Source organism: Drosophila yakuba, chromosome 3L (genome assembly GCF_016746365.2).
Source record: "Drosophila yakuba strain Tai18E2 chromosome 3L, Prin_Dyak_Tai18E2_2.1, whole genome shotgun sequence".
In the NCBI taxonomy this organism is placed as follows: Eukaryota; Metazoa; Arthropoda; class Insecta; order Diptera; family Drosophilidae; genus Drosophila; species Drosophila yakuba.
In genome coordinates, this window is record NC_052529.2 from 19,795,709 (window position 1) to 19,811,785 (window position 16,077).

Here is a 16,077-nt window from a genome sequence, read left to right on the forward strand (position 1 = left end):
CATAAGGTAATTCTCTTAAACATTGCAAATAAAATCCCCGTTTTTTTTTTTATTAATTTGTTACTGGACTGCGGCGTAAGCAAGAATCTAGCCCAAAAAATAACTATGTAAGTCTGTTCAGCTAAGATAAAAACTTAACTAAACTATTAAAAAAAATATAATAATTAGATCGTTCATAGATATCAGTAAGAAATGTTGATATTGTCTGGGCTTGTAATAGATTTTACCTACATGCTTGGAATATTTCTTTAAAAATGTTGAAATAACATGGATGAAGATTTTCCCGCCAGAACTTTTCAGAGTGGCATTAATCATAGCGGCATTTCGAAGGCGACGACAAACGGTCACGCTGCGTTGGTATTTACCCCCCGCTCACCCCCTTTCGAATACTTGATGGAAAAAAGTCTCATCTGCAGCAAGGATTCGCGCAAGGATAGCGCCAGGAAAGGCAACCGTTAATTGATCTAACCCCTCGGCGGTGGTCAGTGCCAGAGCACAGAGTATCCGCGAACCCCCAGTCACAAGTTTATCCCAGTGAGCGGCAAAAATCCGGACGGATCTGGGGCCAAAGCTAAACGAGCGTCGAATACAGAACTTCGCAGGCAGGGGGCAGCAGGCAGCAGGATGTGGGATTCGTCCATGTTTCTCAGCACTCTGACGCCCAAGTTCTACGTGGCGCTCACAGGAACCTCCAGCCTGATCTCGGGCCTGATCCTGATCTTTGAGTGGTGGTATTTCCGGAAATATGGCACTTCGTTTATAGGTGAGTAGTGGGGTTCCCCTTCCTCCGCATATTTTGGTTTTTGTTTTACTATGCCTGTTCCGCAGAGCAAGTCTCCATCAACCACATTAGCCCCTGGATAAATGGCAGCGATGGGCAGTCAGAGTCGAGCAATGGCAGTGGCAGCAGCAGCAGCAGTGGCTCCAGTAGCAGCAGCAATGGAGGAGCAGGCGGTGGAGGATCGGGAGGAGCAGGAGCATCAGGTAGTGGTAGCGCCACAACAAGTACGGGCACCCAAATGCCCGAGTGTAAGGTCTGGCGGAATCCCCTCAATCTTTTCCGCGGCGCTGAGTACCAGAGATTCTTTTGGGCAACCAGCAAGGAGCCACTGACCTACTACGATATGAACTTAAGTGCCCAGGACCATCAGACCTTTTTCACCTGCGAGGGCGATGCCCGCAAAGAAGAGTATGAAATCATGCAGACGGCCTGGCGCGAACGGAATCCCATGCAGCGCATCAAGTCCGCTCACAGTGCACTGGAAATCAATGCAGAATGTGCGCCTGCCTATATACTGCTAGCCGAAGAGGAAGCCATGACCATTATGGAGGCAGAGAAGATCCTGAAGACAGCCCTAAAGGTGGCCGAGATCAACTACCGCAAGTCGCAGGCCACCCAACATCAGGGCGCCATAGCGGATGGAATGCATCGGCGGGACACCAATGTGTTGATCTACATCAAGCGACGACTAGCCATGTGCGCCCGCAAGCTAGGCAAGCTGAAGGAGGCGGCAAAGATGTTTCGCGATCTTACCAAGGAGATACCCTCGATTATGAGTGTGCTGAACATCCACGAGAATCTAATCGAAACGCTGCTGGAGATGCAGGCCTACGCCGATTGCCATGCCATTCTGGCCAAGTACGATGACATATCGCTGCCAAAATCGGCGACCATCTGCTATACAGCTGCTCTGCTGAAGGCGCGTGCCGTGGCCGATAAGTTTTCGCCAGACATTGCATCCAAGCGAGGTCTAAGTCCTGCAGAAATGAGCGCCGTTGAGGCCATTCATCGGGCGGTGGAGTTTAATCCGCATGTGCCCAAGTATCTGCTGGAGACAAAGCGACTTATTCTACCGCCAGAGCACATTTTGAAGCGAGGCGATTCAGAGGCACTGGCCTATGCGTTCTTCCATCTGAAGCACTGGAAGCAGGTGGAGGGGGCCCTAAATCTGCTGCATTGCACCTGGGAGGGCACGTTTCGCATGCTGCCGTATCCGCTGGAGCGCGGCCACCTCTTCTATCCATATCCCACGTGCACAGAGTGCGCGGATCGCGAATTGCTGCCGGCGTTCCACGAGGTGTCCGTTTATCCCAAGAAGGAGCTGCCCTTCTTCATCCTCTTCACGGCGGGACTATGCTCCATTACCGCCCTGCTGGCCTTGGCCACCCACCAGTATCCGGAGCCCATGGGTCATTTGGCACAGACCGTACTTACCTGGATTTCGTATCCGTTTCAGCTGCTCAAGGAGCGCATCGAGGCGTTCTGGCCGTGCAATCTGCTGCAGCAGTTGTCACGCGTCTAAGCCGGAGGTCACCCACTCCTCCACTTTCCACCCTCGAATGACGTCACACACACACTCACACAAAACAAGGAACCCCACACATACTCACACGCATCCATCTTCATCTGGCTAAGAAACCAGCGGGCAGCAAGCCTCGAAACCACTCAAAACACAAACCCTAAATACATAACATACATATATATATAAATATATATATATATATATATATATAAAACATATATATATTTTGGATCTTAATATGTCTGTGTTGTCTTCGTGAAATAAACATAAACAAAGCAAATGCAAGCAAACACGCACTCAACTAGTTCCAGCTTCCAAGTGATCCGGATGAACGAAACGAATTTTCAGCAGCCACGCAAGAGGAAACTAAATTATTTTTAAGTTTTATTATTATTTTAATTATTGTAAACGAGTACGAGAAGCGAGTAAACATAAATTCAAACAAAATCCTTTCCAACTCTTTATTTGTTTTATCTACTGCTCTAATCTCAAAGGACCTACTGCGATGTACTAGCTGATTGCTTTTGGAATTTAATTCGATTTGAGTGGGAATCGTCCTTGCCACTTACACTTTCAAATTTAATTTGTTAAAAATCGAAAACGAAATCATTTATTTTATTTTAATACATTTTTATACAATATTTATTTTATACTCTAATATACAGATTTATTTCCTAAGGTACTGCTCGGGATCGGTAAGAAAGGCCTCCAGAAAGGGAATTCCCTTGGGCAGATACTGAATGTTTTCATTGAAGAGATGCAGTTCAGGGCGTAGGATGTCCGTGAAGGAAGTGTCTTCAATATTGCCAATTTCGATAAGGAAACTGATCTTCTCGAGACGCACAACGGGTTCCTGCTCGATGCATTTTCGTACTATCTTTCTGACAATAGTTCGATTTGCTTCTCTAAAAAGGGAACAATTAAGTTAATAATGTATGTAAATACCACAGTAAGAACGACTTACCTTACAAGCATCGCCCTTTTCTGTGCTAGAAGGGCTAAAACTTTGTGAAATTTTTGCTTGACATCTGCAATTCTCCGATCAATGCCGTTGAGAAATTTTAAAAAAGCTCCCTCATCACTGCCATCGATCTCGTCTCCAGGATTCAGGGGCAGCCTGAGACTTAAGTGGAAGTTTAAAAAGTGTTCACGCGTTGACCATTGTTCCTTTGGAGTGGGCACCTCATTGTCTAATTCAATGGAACACACGCTAATGGTCGACTCATCCACCAAGTCTTCCATTCGGTAGTTTACCACGATTCGGAACGTGGTCAGCTGGCGGTGGTAAAATATCAATTGCTGCGACACTTTACGTTGGTAGTCGAATATCCAGTTGGGCTGCTGTTCGACCAGCAAGCGTTTGAGACGTGTAAAGAAAGATTCCGGGGGTTTGGCTTTGACCTTATGTTGTCCAGTTTGTCTGTTGAAGAAAAAAGTAAATGTTGAAGAAATATTTTAAAACTTCAAGGGCATACACGGTACTTACATCTTGCACATTTCGAGAAGCGCCGCTTTGTTCCACTTGGTTGGCTCATCCTCCACCCTGGTCTGCTCCATTGAATCGTCAGAGTCCTGGTTCCTGGACAGCCGAGCCTCCTCCTCGATCTCCCAGTAACTGTTCACATCCTTCCAAGACGGCTTCTGTCTTATATTGCGCAGCCGTTGCTGTTGCTTTGAAAAGTCCCACAATTTCTGGGGTGGCAGGATAAATGAATCGCTACTAAACCTCGTTTCGCTTAAAGTTTGATTGCAATTCGCGCACTTTCTGCAGGAGCCTTCGCTGCCAGCTTTTACCATTGCATTAAGCTGACCTTCGCAGATTTCAGATTTTAAGTGATGCTTGTCTTGTTCTTGCTCATCGTCCTCCTCGTCATCATCGTCTGTTTCCTCCGCCAGCGTGGAAACCAGACTTAGCTGCTCGTTGTCTATCTGTTGGGGCTGTTCCTTATCGTCGCCACCCAAAATTTCTGCGGCTGCAAATATTGTGGTGTTCCCGGTCAGATTGATGAATTTTGAATTCGTTGCGGCGTAGCTCTTGAAGGTTCTATCGTTGGAGCTGCCGCTCTCCCTTTCGCTAGACTTGCGCTGCTCCTCCTTTTGCTCCTGGAAGTAATTGTGCACATCGGAGATAGTTATGGGTTTCTCCTCTAGATCCAAGTCATATGCTGATTTTCGCGGCAGCACCAGCAAATCAAGACCGCCCTGTTTGTCCAATTCAGTCACTACAGGATTATAGTCCCTTACTGGCTGCACCGACGCATCCAACTGCTCCACTGTATAGGTCCTGCGTGATTTATTTGCCCGTGAATTCATCTGAATGTTTGTCGTTCCCCAAGCACCATCCTGATCGTCCTCCATTTCGGTATCAATGTTGCTATTAGTACATAAATGCGTGTGTCGCTTCTTGGACTCTGGAAGATTTGGCGTGAGATGCGTGGGTAGGCGCTTTAGTTGACAGGGATTTTTCGGAGTGCCATCTCCCTCAAGATCTATCGGAACTGGTTGGTACATGGACAACTTTTTGCGATGAGAAGTCATGAGCACTCTTTTGTGAATCGGGGTTTTGCATATCTCCTCCTGATCCATAAATTCAGTCAGCGACATTCCCGGAGTCATTGCGTTGAAGTCCGGACCCCTCGACCTGAATGCCGGACTTTGGAAGTCCATTGATTCAGACATAGCCATGGATTGATGGGTCCTCGCACTGGGAGAAGTGCCCATCTCTTCCTTTTGAACGGACTCGTTGGGTGAATTGATATTTACTTCTGGGTTTTCTGATATTTTAGAAACTTGTCGCTCAATTGGGGGGTAGCTATCACCAAAACTCCCCTCATCCTCTTCCATGGGTTCTGATAACAGTACTGTACGTCTTTTGGATGACGGAGCCACGGGAACTTGGCTCCCTCTGGGTAAAGTCACCTCCACGGCTTGTGACAGCTGTGGCCTTTTGGCGACCAAATCCTCCGCGATGGGCTCCGCTGAAACCTTTGAACCCATTAATTTCATTTCCGAATTTCCAGTAAGTTGAGCGGATACATCTTCTATGGACTCGGACAAAAGCAGCGTAGTTCTGCCCTTGACCACCGTTTTATGCTGTGGGTGTGGAATATAATCCTCCTCAATGGGCACCGGTATACGCAAGGTTTGTCTTGTTTTAGCACTTATATTCCTCAATCCACCAAACTTTGGTACATTTATAGCTTCCAAATGTGATTGATTGGTATTATTTTGCTTGGTCATACTATGGATACTCATATCTTCTTCGATGGGCTCTGCCATGGTAAGAGTTTGTCTGCATCTAGATCTCAGGGGTCCAACTGAAGAGCTTTCCTCTTCGGCTCTCAAATCCTGCTGAATAGAATCATGCGAGATAAGGGTGTTTCTCGGCTTTTGGTGGAGGTGGTTTGCGGGTTGCGAATCTTTTTTTAAACGCTCTGCCTTAGAAAGAGTTTTAGCCGACTCGGAAAATTGATGCTTAGATATTTGATCAGTAATAGAAAAAATAGCATTTTCAATGGGTTCCGCGAATGATTGAATAATTCTGGCAGTCACAGATAACTCCTTAGAATTTTCCAGCGGTTTACGTACGTCCAAATCCTCTTCAATGGGTTCAGCATTTATCAGCGTGTGGCGTCTTGAGTGCTCCCGAGTGATCTTACCTTTAGAAACAGGGTGTGGCTTCGGCTGATCCTTTGACTGATTGAACACATCTTCCTCTATAGGCTCTGCCATCAGCAGAGTTTGACGCGGTTTGGTTGGCTGGCGAGCGTTTTCGAATACCATTTCGTCAGAAGATTCTTTCATAAATCCCGTGCGGTTAGATTTATAATGAGATTGACTGATTTTGTCAGCGATAGACGTATTACTCTCTTCTTCTATCGGTTCCGCCATCAGAATGGTCCGCCTCGGTATTAGGGTCCTATTGGTGCTGGTATTCTTTCTTTTCTCTTCGTTGAGCGGGTCCTTAGTTAGTACTTCTTCAATTGGTTCGGACATCAAAAGAGTGTGTCTTGCTTTGGAAGTTGACGAATCTGTGGTGTTACTATGCACCATATTCACAAGTGACTTAACTCCTGGCTCTCCATCATCTTCTTCAATGGGTTCTGCCATGATGAGCGTTTGCCTTGGCTTGAATCTTTGTTGTCTAGCTGAACCATTCTCCCTTCCAGCTGACAGGTTCTTCTTGATTTTCTCATCGTTTAATGTCTCGTTAGTTAGTTCATGTTTAATTGGTTCGGACATCAAAAGAGTGTGTCTTGCTTTGGAAGTCGACGAATCTGTGGTGTTACTATGCACCATATTCACATGTGACTTAAATCCAGGCTCTCCAACATCTTCTTCAATGGGTTCTGCCATGATAAGCGTTTGCCTTGGCTTAAAACTTTGTTGTCTAGCTGATCCAGTCTCCCTTCCAGCTGGCAGGTCCTCCTGAATACGTTCTTCTTCAATGGACTCAGAGAATAATTGAGTGTGCCTCGATTTTGGTCGCTGCCTCTTAGATGATTCATCTATTGCTTTTTGGGACACTATTGACTTATTCTTTAGCAATGGAAGGCACATATCCTCCTCCAAAGGTTCTGACATAAGAATAGTTTGTCTGGACTTGGTGATCTTATTTATGTCGTCCTCTCCAGGTTTGGTATTATTATAAGTTTGTGGATCTTTACTGTTACATTCGGAGTCCTCCTCCATTGGTTCTTCGACCAGGAGAGTTTGTCTAGCTTTGGATTTGTTTTTCGAAGTGAAACTTTTGCCTTGGTTTAGTTGACTGTATTCCAGAGGTCCTGTCTTGTTTCTTTTCAAATCAAATTCTGGTGGATTTTTCTGATTAAGAAATATTTCCTCTTCCATGGGCTCTTCTAACAAAACAGTTTGCCGACCCTTGGATTTGTTTTTTTGATGCGCGAAATCTTTGAATGATAAGTGCTTGTCCGAAATGACTTCCTCCTCATCCAGAGGTTCCGCTAAGTGCATAGTCTTTCTATTGGAATTGTGAACAATGTGACTACTCATTTCCTCTTCCATGGGTTCCTCTAATAGCAGGGTTTTCCTCGCTTTGATGTTATTTTTAGGGGAAACATTTTGAATAGGTAACATTTTACTTTGGTTTAACGTTTCTTCCAGTGCTTCTGATAAATAAAGTGTATGGTCCACTTCGGATTGACATGTTTCCCGGGGAGCCGCTTTGGGCTTTATATGTAAATCCTTGAGAGGACTAATGATGTCCTCCTCCATGCTTTCCTGCATCAAAAGCGTCTCCCTGCGTTTGGTTTTAGTGTAGGCCCAACCCGTGTGTTTTTGGTTGGTGGTCTGCTCGTTGGTTGTGGATTTTTCGTAGATAGTCTCCTGCGTGGTAATCGAAATTTCCTTCCTCACGTACGTAGACTTCGTAGCTTCATGATCCATGGATTCATTGAGATGCATGGTGCGTCGTGTGGGAACAGTTTTCAATTCAGGAATAGCAGCGTAATCTATCTGACTCATCTGCATCTCTTCAGCCACAAAATCAGTTTTACGAGGCTTGGAACTCGGAATCGGTGGAAAGTCCTGACTTAGCGTAGGATATTCCAAATTCAATTCCGGGTTTTCGTAAGTGGTCTCCCTCCTCGTCGAGTTTTTCGACGTATTTCTCGACTGGGTTTCGTCGCCCAATCTGGCATGAGCCAAGAAGTTGGTATTGTCAAGCATCATCTCATCCGCCTGGGACAGTCGATACTTTTGCTTCTCATCCACCACCTTCAGTTGCTCGTTGTCCTTTCGAACTGGACTTGTTTTCGTCGGCGAGAAGGTCATGTTCTCACTGAAATTTAACGCTCCTCGTGGCATTATGCTCCTTATATCCTTCTTTGGACTTCTATCGTCTGGTGCTTCCTCTTCCAGGCCACGCCAAAATCTATTTTTCTTGTCCTTGCGATCCGTTGTCGGCGTTTTTGGCCCATTTGGAAATATCCGGATCTTACCCGCCTCTAGGTCTTCGTTGAGTTGACGGAAATTGAGTTTTTTGCTTATGTTTTTCCCCGAAATCATGTCGAATGGTATCAGCATGGACTCATCTCTCGTAAAGTTCATGGTGCTGTTAAGGCTCTCGTATGAGTTTGATGGCGAACGATCTCGGTCATTGGAAACTGCTAAATAAAGTGAAATAACCCAAAGCATACTCAAAACTCTTTTAAAGGAAGTTAATTATGATAACACTAACCATTCAATGGGAGTAATACACCTCCAGTTGCTCCATTTTTTTCATTTTTGGTTTCCTCTATATCTATGAAAAGTGATTTCTGCGCCGGTGTTTTTGTCTGGTTTTTGGTAAACTCGCGCATCTCCCTCACAATGCTGTCGTCTTCCAGCTCCATTGAACTTTGTTGAGCTGGAGGATACAGAGTTGTAACAGGAGCTGGAGCGGAAACCGGAGCGGGAGCAGCATGAGCAGGAGCAGCAGGAGTAGGATCAGTAAATCCCAATGGCGTGATGTCCATGAAGGAGTCACTCACAGCCTTGACCGCTGGGGTGTGTACCCCCTTTTCTCTCTCTTTGGGTTGCAATTTGAAGGAGGATTCCTCACAAACGCTTGGCGGGATTTGAATGCGGTTTACGAGAGATCCGGACATCAGATCCATGGTCTTGTCCCCCAACTGCCGGTCGCTGAGACTGATTTGCAACAGTTTTCGCTCCTCGGAGGACAAGCAAAAGGACACAGCGGAGGAGGTGGTCTTCCTGGATTTGTCCATCATTTCGCAAGACAACAGCGTGAAATCAACGCTGTTCTGAAGATTCACGGACAGGTCGACACGCTCCCGCTCACAAACGCTGCGCAGGGGAATGTTCTCCTTGTCGGCAGATTCGGGAACCTTTGCAACTGAAGTTGATCCTATTAAGCATTTCGATCCCGAGCTGTCCTCAGCATGGTTTTCCGACACCTCGTATGAGTCGTCCCAGTTGTTGGTCTCCTTGGTGTTGACAAATTCCCTATGTAAAAAAGGATGGTGAGCGTTATATATCGCATATATCTACTCGTACTGTACGTACCTGACGGATTTCTTGCCACTGAAACTGATGCGTCGCTTGATTTGTTGTTTGATCGCGGATGTTGTGGTCGTCTCATCTTCTTTGGTCGGCGCCTTGCGCAACTGCAAGAAGTGTAGATTTACCATGAGTGCGTCTTACTAACTAAATTTTCGAAAAACCCACCGAACTTCTCCGTTTGTTTGCGTTCATCGCGCTATGCTGTTAACTTGTTTTTATTTCAAAATCACATTGGACAGACGCCGCGATTTTTGTGTTAATGGCAAAACGGGGTTGCCAGATCGTTGGCGGAAAGTCGCTAAAAATACCAAAGGTGATTTCGATTAATTTAAAATGGACTAACGTCTAACCCAAACCGTTACAATTCAAACAAGGACGAATTTGTTAAAAATTTACATTTTAAAAATGTTAAAAATTCATTTCTCTGTAAATATAGTTGGATCAGGCAGCGAAATCAATTACTTCAGACTATATACATTCATACAAGAACACGATAAAATGTTCTTTATTCTGGATTTCCAAAACATTTTTCATTATCTGCACTTCACATATAGCGTTAATTTTATTAACCATCAAAATCCAATATTAAATCACAAGTTTCGAAATGATCGAGAAAACCGATTAGGCCTTGAAGGTGTCCTTTTCCTTGCGCAGCTTGCCCATGGTGACGATGGGATCGGTGGCTCCGCCGGCGTGCTTCTGCACCGTGGCCTCGTGCACTCGCATAAAGGGGTTCCAGGACTTCTCCTCGCCAATGGTCGACGGAACAGTGGGATCCTGGGAGGCGCGCCGGTGCTTGGCCCACTCGATCCTCTGCTGGATGAGCTCATTGTCGGGCTCCACGTGACGGGCGAAGCTCATGTTCTGCAGCGTGTACTCGTGGCCACAGAAAACCTTGGTGGTGTCCGGCAAAGCGGAGAGCTTTGTGCACAGTGCCTCGTACATTTCCTCGGGAGTGCCCTCGAAGAAGCGTCCGCATCCGCCCTGGAAAAGGGTGTCGCCGGTGAAGACGGCTCCCTCGCCACTCCCCTCCGGCGTGGTGACATGGTAGCAAATGTGGCCGGTGGTGTGGCACGGAGTGGACAGGCACTTCACATTCAGAGCGCCTATGGTGAAGGTGTCGTCCTGCTGCACTCTTTTGTTCAAGGCACCAATGCGGTCATCGCCGCCATACACATCCAGCTCCTTCTCCCACAGCTTGACCAGCTTCTCATTGCCACCAGCGTGGTCCCAGTGATGATGCGTGGTGAGCACCTTGCTGAGGGTCAGCTGCTGCTCCTGCACCGTCTTGATGACCAGCTCCGGTTCCACGGGATCCACTACGGCCGCCTCGCGCGTTTTCGTGTCCACAATCAGATACATATAGTTGTCCTGCAGGGCCGGCAGGATCTTGATCTCCATGCCCTCCAGCTTCACGTCCTCCAAGGTGCTGTGCATGCCTCTAAAGCCGACTTTGCGCAGTTTTTGCACTGTAACGAGGCGATGGTTTCACATTTAGATGGCCCAACAGATAAGCACACTGACTAACTACAGACGAACATAAAAGCGTAGATATTTGGAAATGTAAATGCAGCGCAGGCAGAGATTAGATTAAACACATATGTACGGATAGATTACGCTTGACGAGACTTGGACAGATGACGGGCACAGCCAGAAACCGCCGCTGAATCGCTCCGAAACCAGGGGAATCCGCTCGAGCAATTGTCCGCCAGGAACGCAGGAGCAGTTTCAGATTGCTGGACGAACCTCGGAAGTAGGTGGCCGTCAACTGGGTCTCCACTGTGGTGGCCACGCTGCGCCAGGCGGAGGCGATCATTCCGGCTGTGTATGCTTTCTCTATTTGGCTAGCTAAACAGAAAAGCGTGTGCGATTTGATATGAATTAATTATGGCTCCTAATTACAGTTGTATTTTTTTTTTTCCAATTTGCTCCGTTCAAGCGAGTGTGACCGTTTGCTGGCCGGTAGAGAAATCAGTGACAAAGTACAATATCTACCGAGAATATACCAAGTCGTACCAGCAGAATTAGTGTTGACGCAAACCGGAAATGAAAAGTATCGCCTCGCACCTCAGAATTAATTTTGAAATTAAAATATATATTCTTGACAATAAGCCAAAAAGTATCTGTCCTTTTTTATGTTGGAAAACTAATAAGTTTATGATGTCGTACTTTTCGGCACGCTAAGCTTAAGTTAAATCTAAGAAATTCACATCTCTCGATCGAAAAAGATGTCAGTTAGATTTGAAGGCGCACGACATTATTTTAAAACATAAAGTCACCATGTCCGAATCAACCGATCCCCAATGCTCCACCTCCAAGTCCAACCTGATCAAAGTGAATCATGTGGGCGTAACGGCCAAGCTGCATTCTCCCCTAAAGAAGATCTTTCCCCGGTTGAACTCCTCCAGCGATTCCTACGCATACCAAAACAGTCAGACCCAGTACAACATGTTCAAGGATGTGGCGTGTGGCGAGATGACCGAGTCCACGGATTCTGGCAGCTCGCCACACACTCTGTACGAGATGCACGCCGAACCGGAGAAGAGTCTGCTCAGCCTGACGAAGAACAAGCCCCAAAGGATCGAGTTCCAGCGCTACTCCAAGCGGCGACCCCACATGCTCGTTCCAACGAAATGTGCTCCCAAGGCAAAGGCTCGCACCAAGTCCCACAAAGCATCGCAGGCGAAGAAGCAGAAAGGTGGCTTCTTGGCCCGTTTGGTGGAGTCGCTGGACAAGATGTGCAAGTGCCAGCCGCAGAGCCAGAAGTCCATTATCGATGATTTGCCGGAGCCGCAGTGGAATCGCAAGGAAGCCAACCGGCACACCTGCATCGGCATCTATCCCTTCGAGCACGGATGCGCCGATTATCTGAGCACCACGGACACGCATCCGAAGATCAATGCCATTGTCCTGGCCGACCGAGCCACCACCTATGCCACCCACTTCTGGGCGGAGCTCTTCGGCTTGCTGCACATCGCCGTGGCCTTCGTGGTGGCCTTCATCCTGCAGAGCTACCGATTCGTTCTCTACTCCCTGGTGAACACCTTGATCGTTGGACTACTACACATGACCGCGGACTACATGCTGAAGCCCCTTCTGACCATGCTCTTCAACGGTTACCTTCAGCCGCCTCTGATTTTCCTATACAATGTCCTGTGTTCCGCGAGGGACATCCTCGAACCGGTGGCCACCACCCTGAACAACTTTATGAAGCCGCTGGCCACAGTTGGGGGCAGTATTCGAATGGTGGACGTCAACTACCGCCAGATCCATAAACTGGCCAAAGATGTTTGACTTTCGTTTTGTTTGCTGTTAAATTGTTATTGAGTTGTTTCGTTTTATTATATAAAAAGTGCAATATAGTTCTTTCATTTGAATCAACAATGGCATTTAAATAGTATTATTTCAGCTACGTAAAAAAGGAAACAAATTTAATGGGTTCCCCTACTAAATATCCTAAACAGACATATTTTCATTCCCATTCTGTTTCGTCGCTGGCAGTTCGGTTCCACTCGTTCCAAGGGGCGGAGCCACAACAACCCCTAAAACTTGAAGAAGTTTTTCCACCAACTTCCCCTTCCCCTCGCAAGCAGCGCACAATATTACGCACATTCCAAAACCTTCTCGGATTACATTGTTTTTCTCGTTTCACAGAAGTGTAGGCATGGTGACACACCCCTGCCCCTTGGAAAACTTAGGGGTAAGTTCGGGCTCAATTACGCTGAATGAAACATTTATGATTTATTTGCTCATTTTGCGGCAAGGGAAAGCATATGTCCAAAATAAAAAATACAAAGTACACTAATTGTGTCCCGCGGGAATTTCGCTTCGCTGTGGATAATTAGTTTACAATTTTGGCTTAATGAAGGCGTTACCAGAATAAATTATATGGTCAATAAGAAGCTAGGCATAATATATAGAACTTGAATATAAATAGTATGATGAATAGAATAAGATTTTTAGTCATTTTTTCTCTTTGCATTGATGACAAACACCCGTCAGACTTGGAAAACCAAGTGGTGAATGGTGTTCTGATTTTATCTCAGCAACCTCCGTTCTTCATCCTTCCAACTTCATTCATTTTTGGCCAAAATTTCCCAAGAACTCTCCGTACAAAATTCAGAAAGAGCCAATCGAAGAATGTGATCTAGATGATGGAAATCAGTTGCCATTCTGGTCAGGTTTCCGACTTTCAATAGAATTCCTATTCAGAAAGTGAACTGCAATCAATTATCATATTCAAATCTGGCCAGGTACGCTGTGTACACAAATAGCTGAAGAGTATTAAGTGGAAAAGTTGTAGTTTGTTGTTTATCGGTCGAGTTGAGAAAGGAAACGCCAGCGAAGCTTTCATTAATGAGAACAATGAGCTGGTTGCCAACTAAGGATCGTCTTACACCCCTTTCCGAGTTCTCAATGGGGAAGTGGACTGGACCCATGCCACTCCCCCGCCCAATTAGCCGTGGAAATTGTTTGGTGTTCGAGAATCCCAGCATATGTTTGAAATTAATGAAGGAAAGTCGCGACTTGCGATTGATTGATTTGCGTTACTAAGTGGCGGGGAAGAATTGGAACTGCTCTCCTGGTTTTTCTGCCTTCGAAAAGCATTAATTTGAGTGTCTCGTGTTGTCTCCGAAAATAAATACGCCAGCCACGTATTTTTGACCCATGAAGGCCCACGACATAGCTTCTGAAATATTTTATTAAACAAGTTATTCTAAATGAGCGTCAGGAAATATTTATAGCATAGAATAGCCTAAACGGAACATTCTGTGTAGACTAAGCCAGTAGATGTGAAACTAATTGGAATTATTTATTATTATTTTGTATTTTATTCATTACATTGGTTGTACTTCATTGAATCTCTAGCTTCCAAATCGCATTAATTGGATTGTCCTGCGATGTCTCTATAAACACCTTTGTGTGCAACGCGCAATGCCCAAAACATTTTCCAGCTAAAGGTGCGAAAATCATTTGGCATCGCCAGACAAACTCCCACACAATTCCCATTATTGTGTGATCGACAGGATAAAGGAATCCTGCGAGTGAATGGGAGCAGACGGGATAGCGACAAGGTGACACCTTACAAAACGCTTTGTTGCGAGTTTCGGGATTACAGATGGTAAGCTGTTTTCTGCTCTATTTTCTGGCCCGAGTCTGGAATTTCGGGATTAACCGGGCAGGTTGTCCCTTCTCTTGCCGCAGGATGATGACGTTTGCTAAAAATCCTGGAGAGTCCTGTCTCTTTTTGCGAGAAGTTAAGCAATTTGTTGAGCGTCGACAGGCGCAACAATAGGCTACAATGGAAAGCCATTGAAAAACTATTGAAAACGATGGGCTGGCCAGCCACAAATGGTTATGCAAGAAGTTACTAGGGAACACATAAATTCGAGAGTAGCTATTCGGATTGTCGTATGGAAAATTGAGTAATAGTTGCAGATTATCGCAAAGTGCTTGGAAATTCCGGGTATTTAGGGGTATTATAATGCTGGATGATGCAAAAAGTGGGAACTGAGTTGAAACGTGAGGAGCTACTTAAAAAGTATTAGCCAGGAAGTACTTCTGTATAAAGGAAATGCGGATTAGCTAGATTTCAGATGGATAAAAAACAATTAAGCACTGGCAATGGTGAGTTTTTTAACATTAATATTTTACTTATTATACATATTATACGTAAATGAAAATCATCTTCCGAATTGGTTTACCCTTCCTTAGATCCAAGCTCTATTTCGCTCCAATACATATATTTCCATCCTCAAGTTTTCTATTATTTCTCGCCTCAAACTTTTAGTACTTTCGAATGCCTTTTATGCGCTTGAATTTTTTTGAAACAGACACCAGGCGACCGAGTGAGAAATTCAGCTTGGCTCAGCTAAACACGATAGTGTGGGAACCAGGAGACGCGTTTTCGCAAAGCTTTAAGAATCGTTAAATATATAAAATAAGGCTTCGTTTGTTTGCATGCGATGCCTAAGTCCTGACACGTGATTTTAATTTTAATAATGGAATTAGCGCGGATGGGATTACAATCCTTCCACTGCGGTCAATTAAAGGGCACACCTCTGCAAAGGGGCGTTGCTTGGAAACGGGTCAAATTGGTTTAACAACATGTCCTGAAAATGTAATAAAATATACGTGTATTCAAATAAACCTTTCCTAAACATTAACTACATATAACTAGTCCATATATTGGAAATTATTTATAAATATATATATAATATATATAAATATATACAAATAAACTTATACTTGTATTACAAATATTGGAAATAATCCAGAAGGCAAAAGTATTTAGTGCCTGGATATGTGAGAAAATAAAGTAAAATTCCCATTCCAAGGCAGCCCGCTGCTCGCCATCACAATCAACAGAATGTTTTCATATGTCAATAAAGCACTTCTAGGACTGAAAAACATATTACAAAACTGCTTAATCCCCGAGTAAGTGGACCTAATCCGCCATAGCGCTCGACACCTGTGCGATCGTGAGTTGAGTGGAGAGAGGGGATGTGAGCTGTAATATTGTGCGGGGAGTGTTGATGATTTCGGTGTGACAAATCTGGGTTTTTGGGACTGTGTCGAGGGGCATTGCGAGTGTGACGAAATCGTCAACCCTCCCGGCTCGTCTTGGTGCTTAATGAATTCCCTGTCGACAATTCCCTTACAATCACAATCCATCCGAGGAGTGCTCCTGTTTCTGTGGCTGTTCCTGTACCTACTCCTATGCCTAATGCTGCTCCTGTTCCTGTTCCCG

At 45.3% G+C, this 16,077-nt stretch overlaps 4 protein-coding genes across 9 annotated transcripts; 2 read left to right on the top strand and 2 right to left on the bottom strand.

The window, feature by feature from the left end:
* The first annotated feature begins 358 nt into the window (after positions 1-358).
* On the top strand, positions 359-2,750 carry LOC6534738 (protein ST7 homolog). Its single transcript, XM_002095377.4, has 2 exons — positions 359-763; positions 829-2,750. The coding sequence occupies exons 1-2, from the start codon at positions 625-627 to the stop codon at positions 2,301-2,303; spliced, it is 1,614 nt and encodes a 537-aa protein (XP_002095413.2). The 5' UTR covers positions 359-624; the 3' UTR covers positions 2,304-2,750.
* Positions 2,751-2,931: 181 nt separating this feature from the next.
* On the bottom strand, positions 2,932-9,645 carry LOC6534735 (titin). Of its 2 annotated transcripts, none has more exons than XM_015195317.2 (6): positions 9,492-9,645; positions 9,330-9,430; positions 8,503-9,269; positions 3,790-8,428; positions 3,268-3,723; positions 2,932-3,208 (listed from the first exon to the last, which is right to left on the bottom strand). In XM_015195317.2, the coding sequence occupies exons 1-6, from the start codon at positions 9,516-9,518 to the stop codon at positions 2,971-2,973; spliced, it is 6,228 nt and encodes a 2,075-aa protein (XP_015050803.2). In that variant the 5' UTR covers positions 9,519-9,645; the 3' UTR covers positions 2,932-2,970. The 2 variants fall into 2 exon arrangements, with proteins under 2 accessions (XP_015050803.2, XP_002095410.3); XM_002095374.3 differs by having other exon boundaries at positions 3,790-8,431.
* Positions 9,646-9,864: 219 nt separating this feature from the next.
* On the bottom strand, positions 9,865-11,359 carry LOC6534736 (hydroxyacylglutathione hydrolase, mitochondrial). 5 transcript variants are annotated; one of them, XM_043207016.1, is made up of 3 exons: positions 11,343-11,359; positions 11,073-11,174; positions 9,865-10,795 (listed from the first exon to the last, which is right to left on the bottom strand). In XM_043207016.1, the coding sequence occupies exons 2-3, from the start codon at positions 11,140-11,142 to the stop codon at positions 9,948-9,950; spliced, it is 918 nt and encodes a 305-aa protein (XP_043062951.1). In that variant the 5' UTR covers positions 11,143-11,174; positions 11,343-11,359; the 3' UTR covers positions 9,865-9,947. The 5 variants fall into 5 exon arrangements, with proteins under 5 accessions (XP_043062951.1, XP_015050805.2, XP_015050804.2 ...); XM_015195319.3 differs by lacking the exons at positions 11,073-11,174; positions 11,343-11,359 and adding an exon at positions 11,229-11,298; XM_015195318.3 differs by lacking the exon at positions 11,343-11,359 and having other exon boundaries at positions 11,073-11,222.
* A 73-nt stretch (positions 11,360-11,432) lies between these two features.
* On the top strand, positions 11,433-12,703 carry LOC6534741. Its single transcript, XM_002095380.4, has one exon. It carries the CDS (start codon positions 11,607-11,609, stop codon positions 12,618-12,620), a length of 1,014 nt encoding a protein of 337 aa, XP_002095416.2. The 5' UTR covers positions 11,433-11,606; the 3' UTR covers positions 12,621-12,703.
* Positions 12,704-16,077: the final 3,374 nt, after the last annotated feature.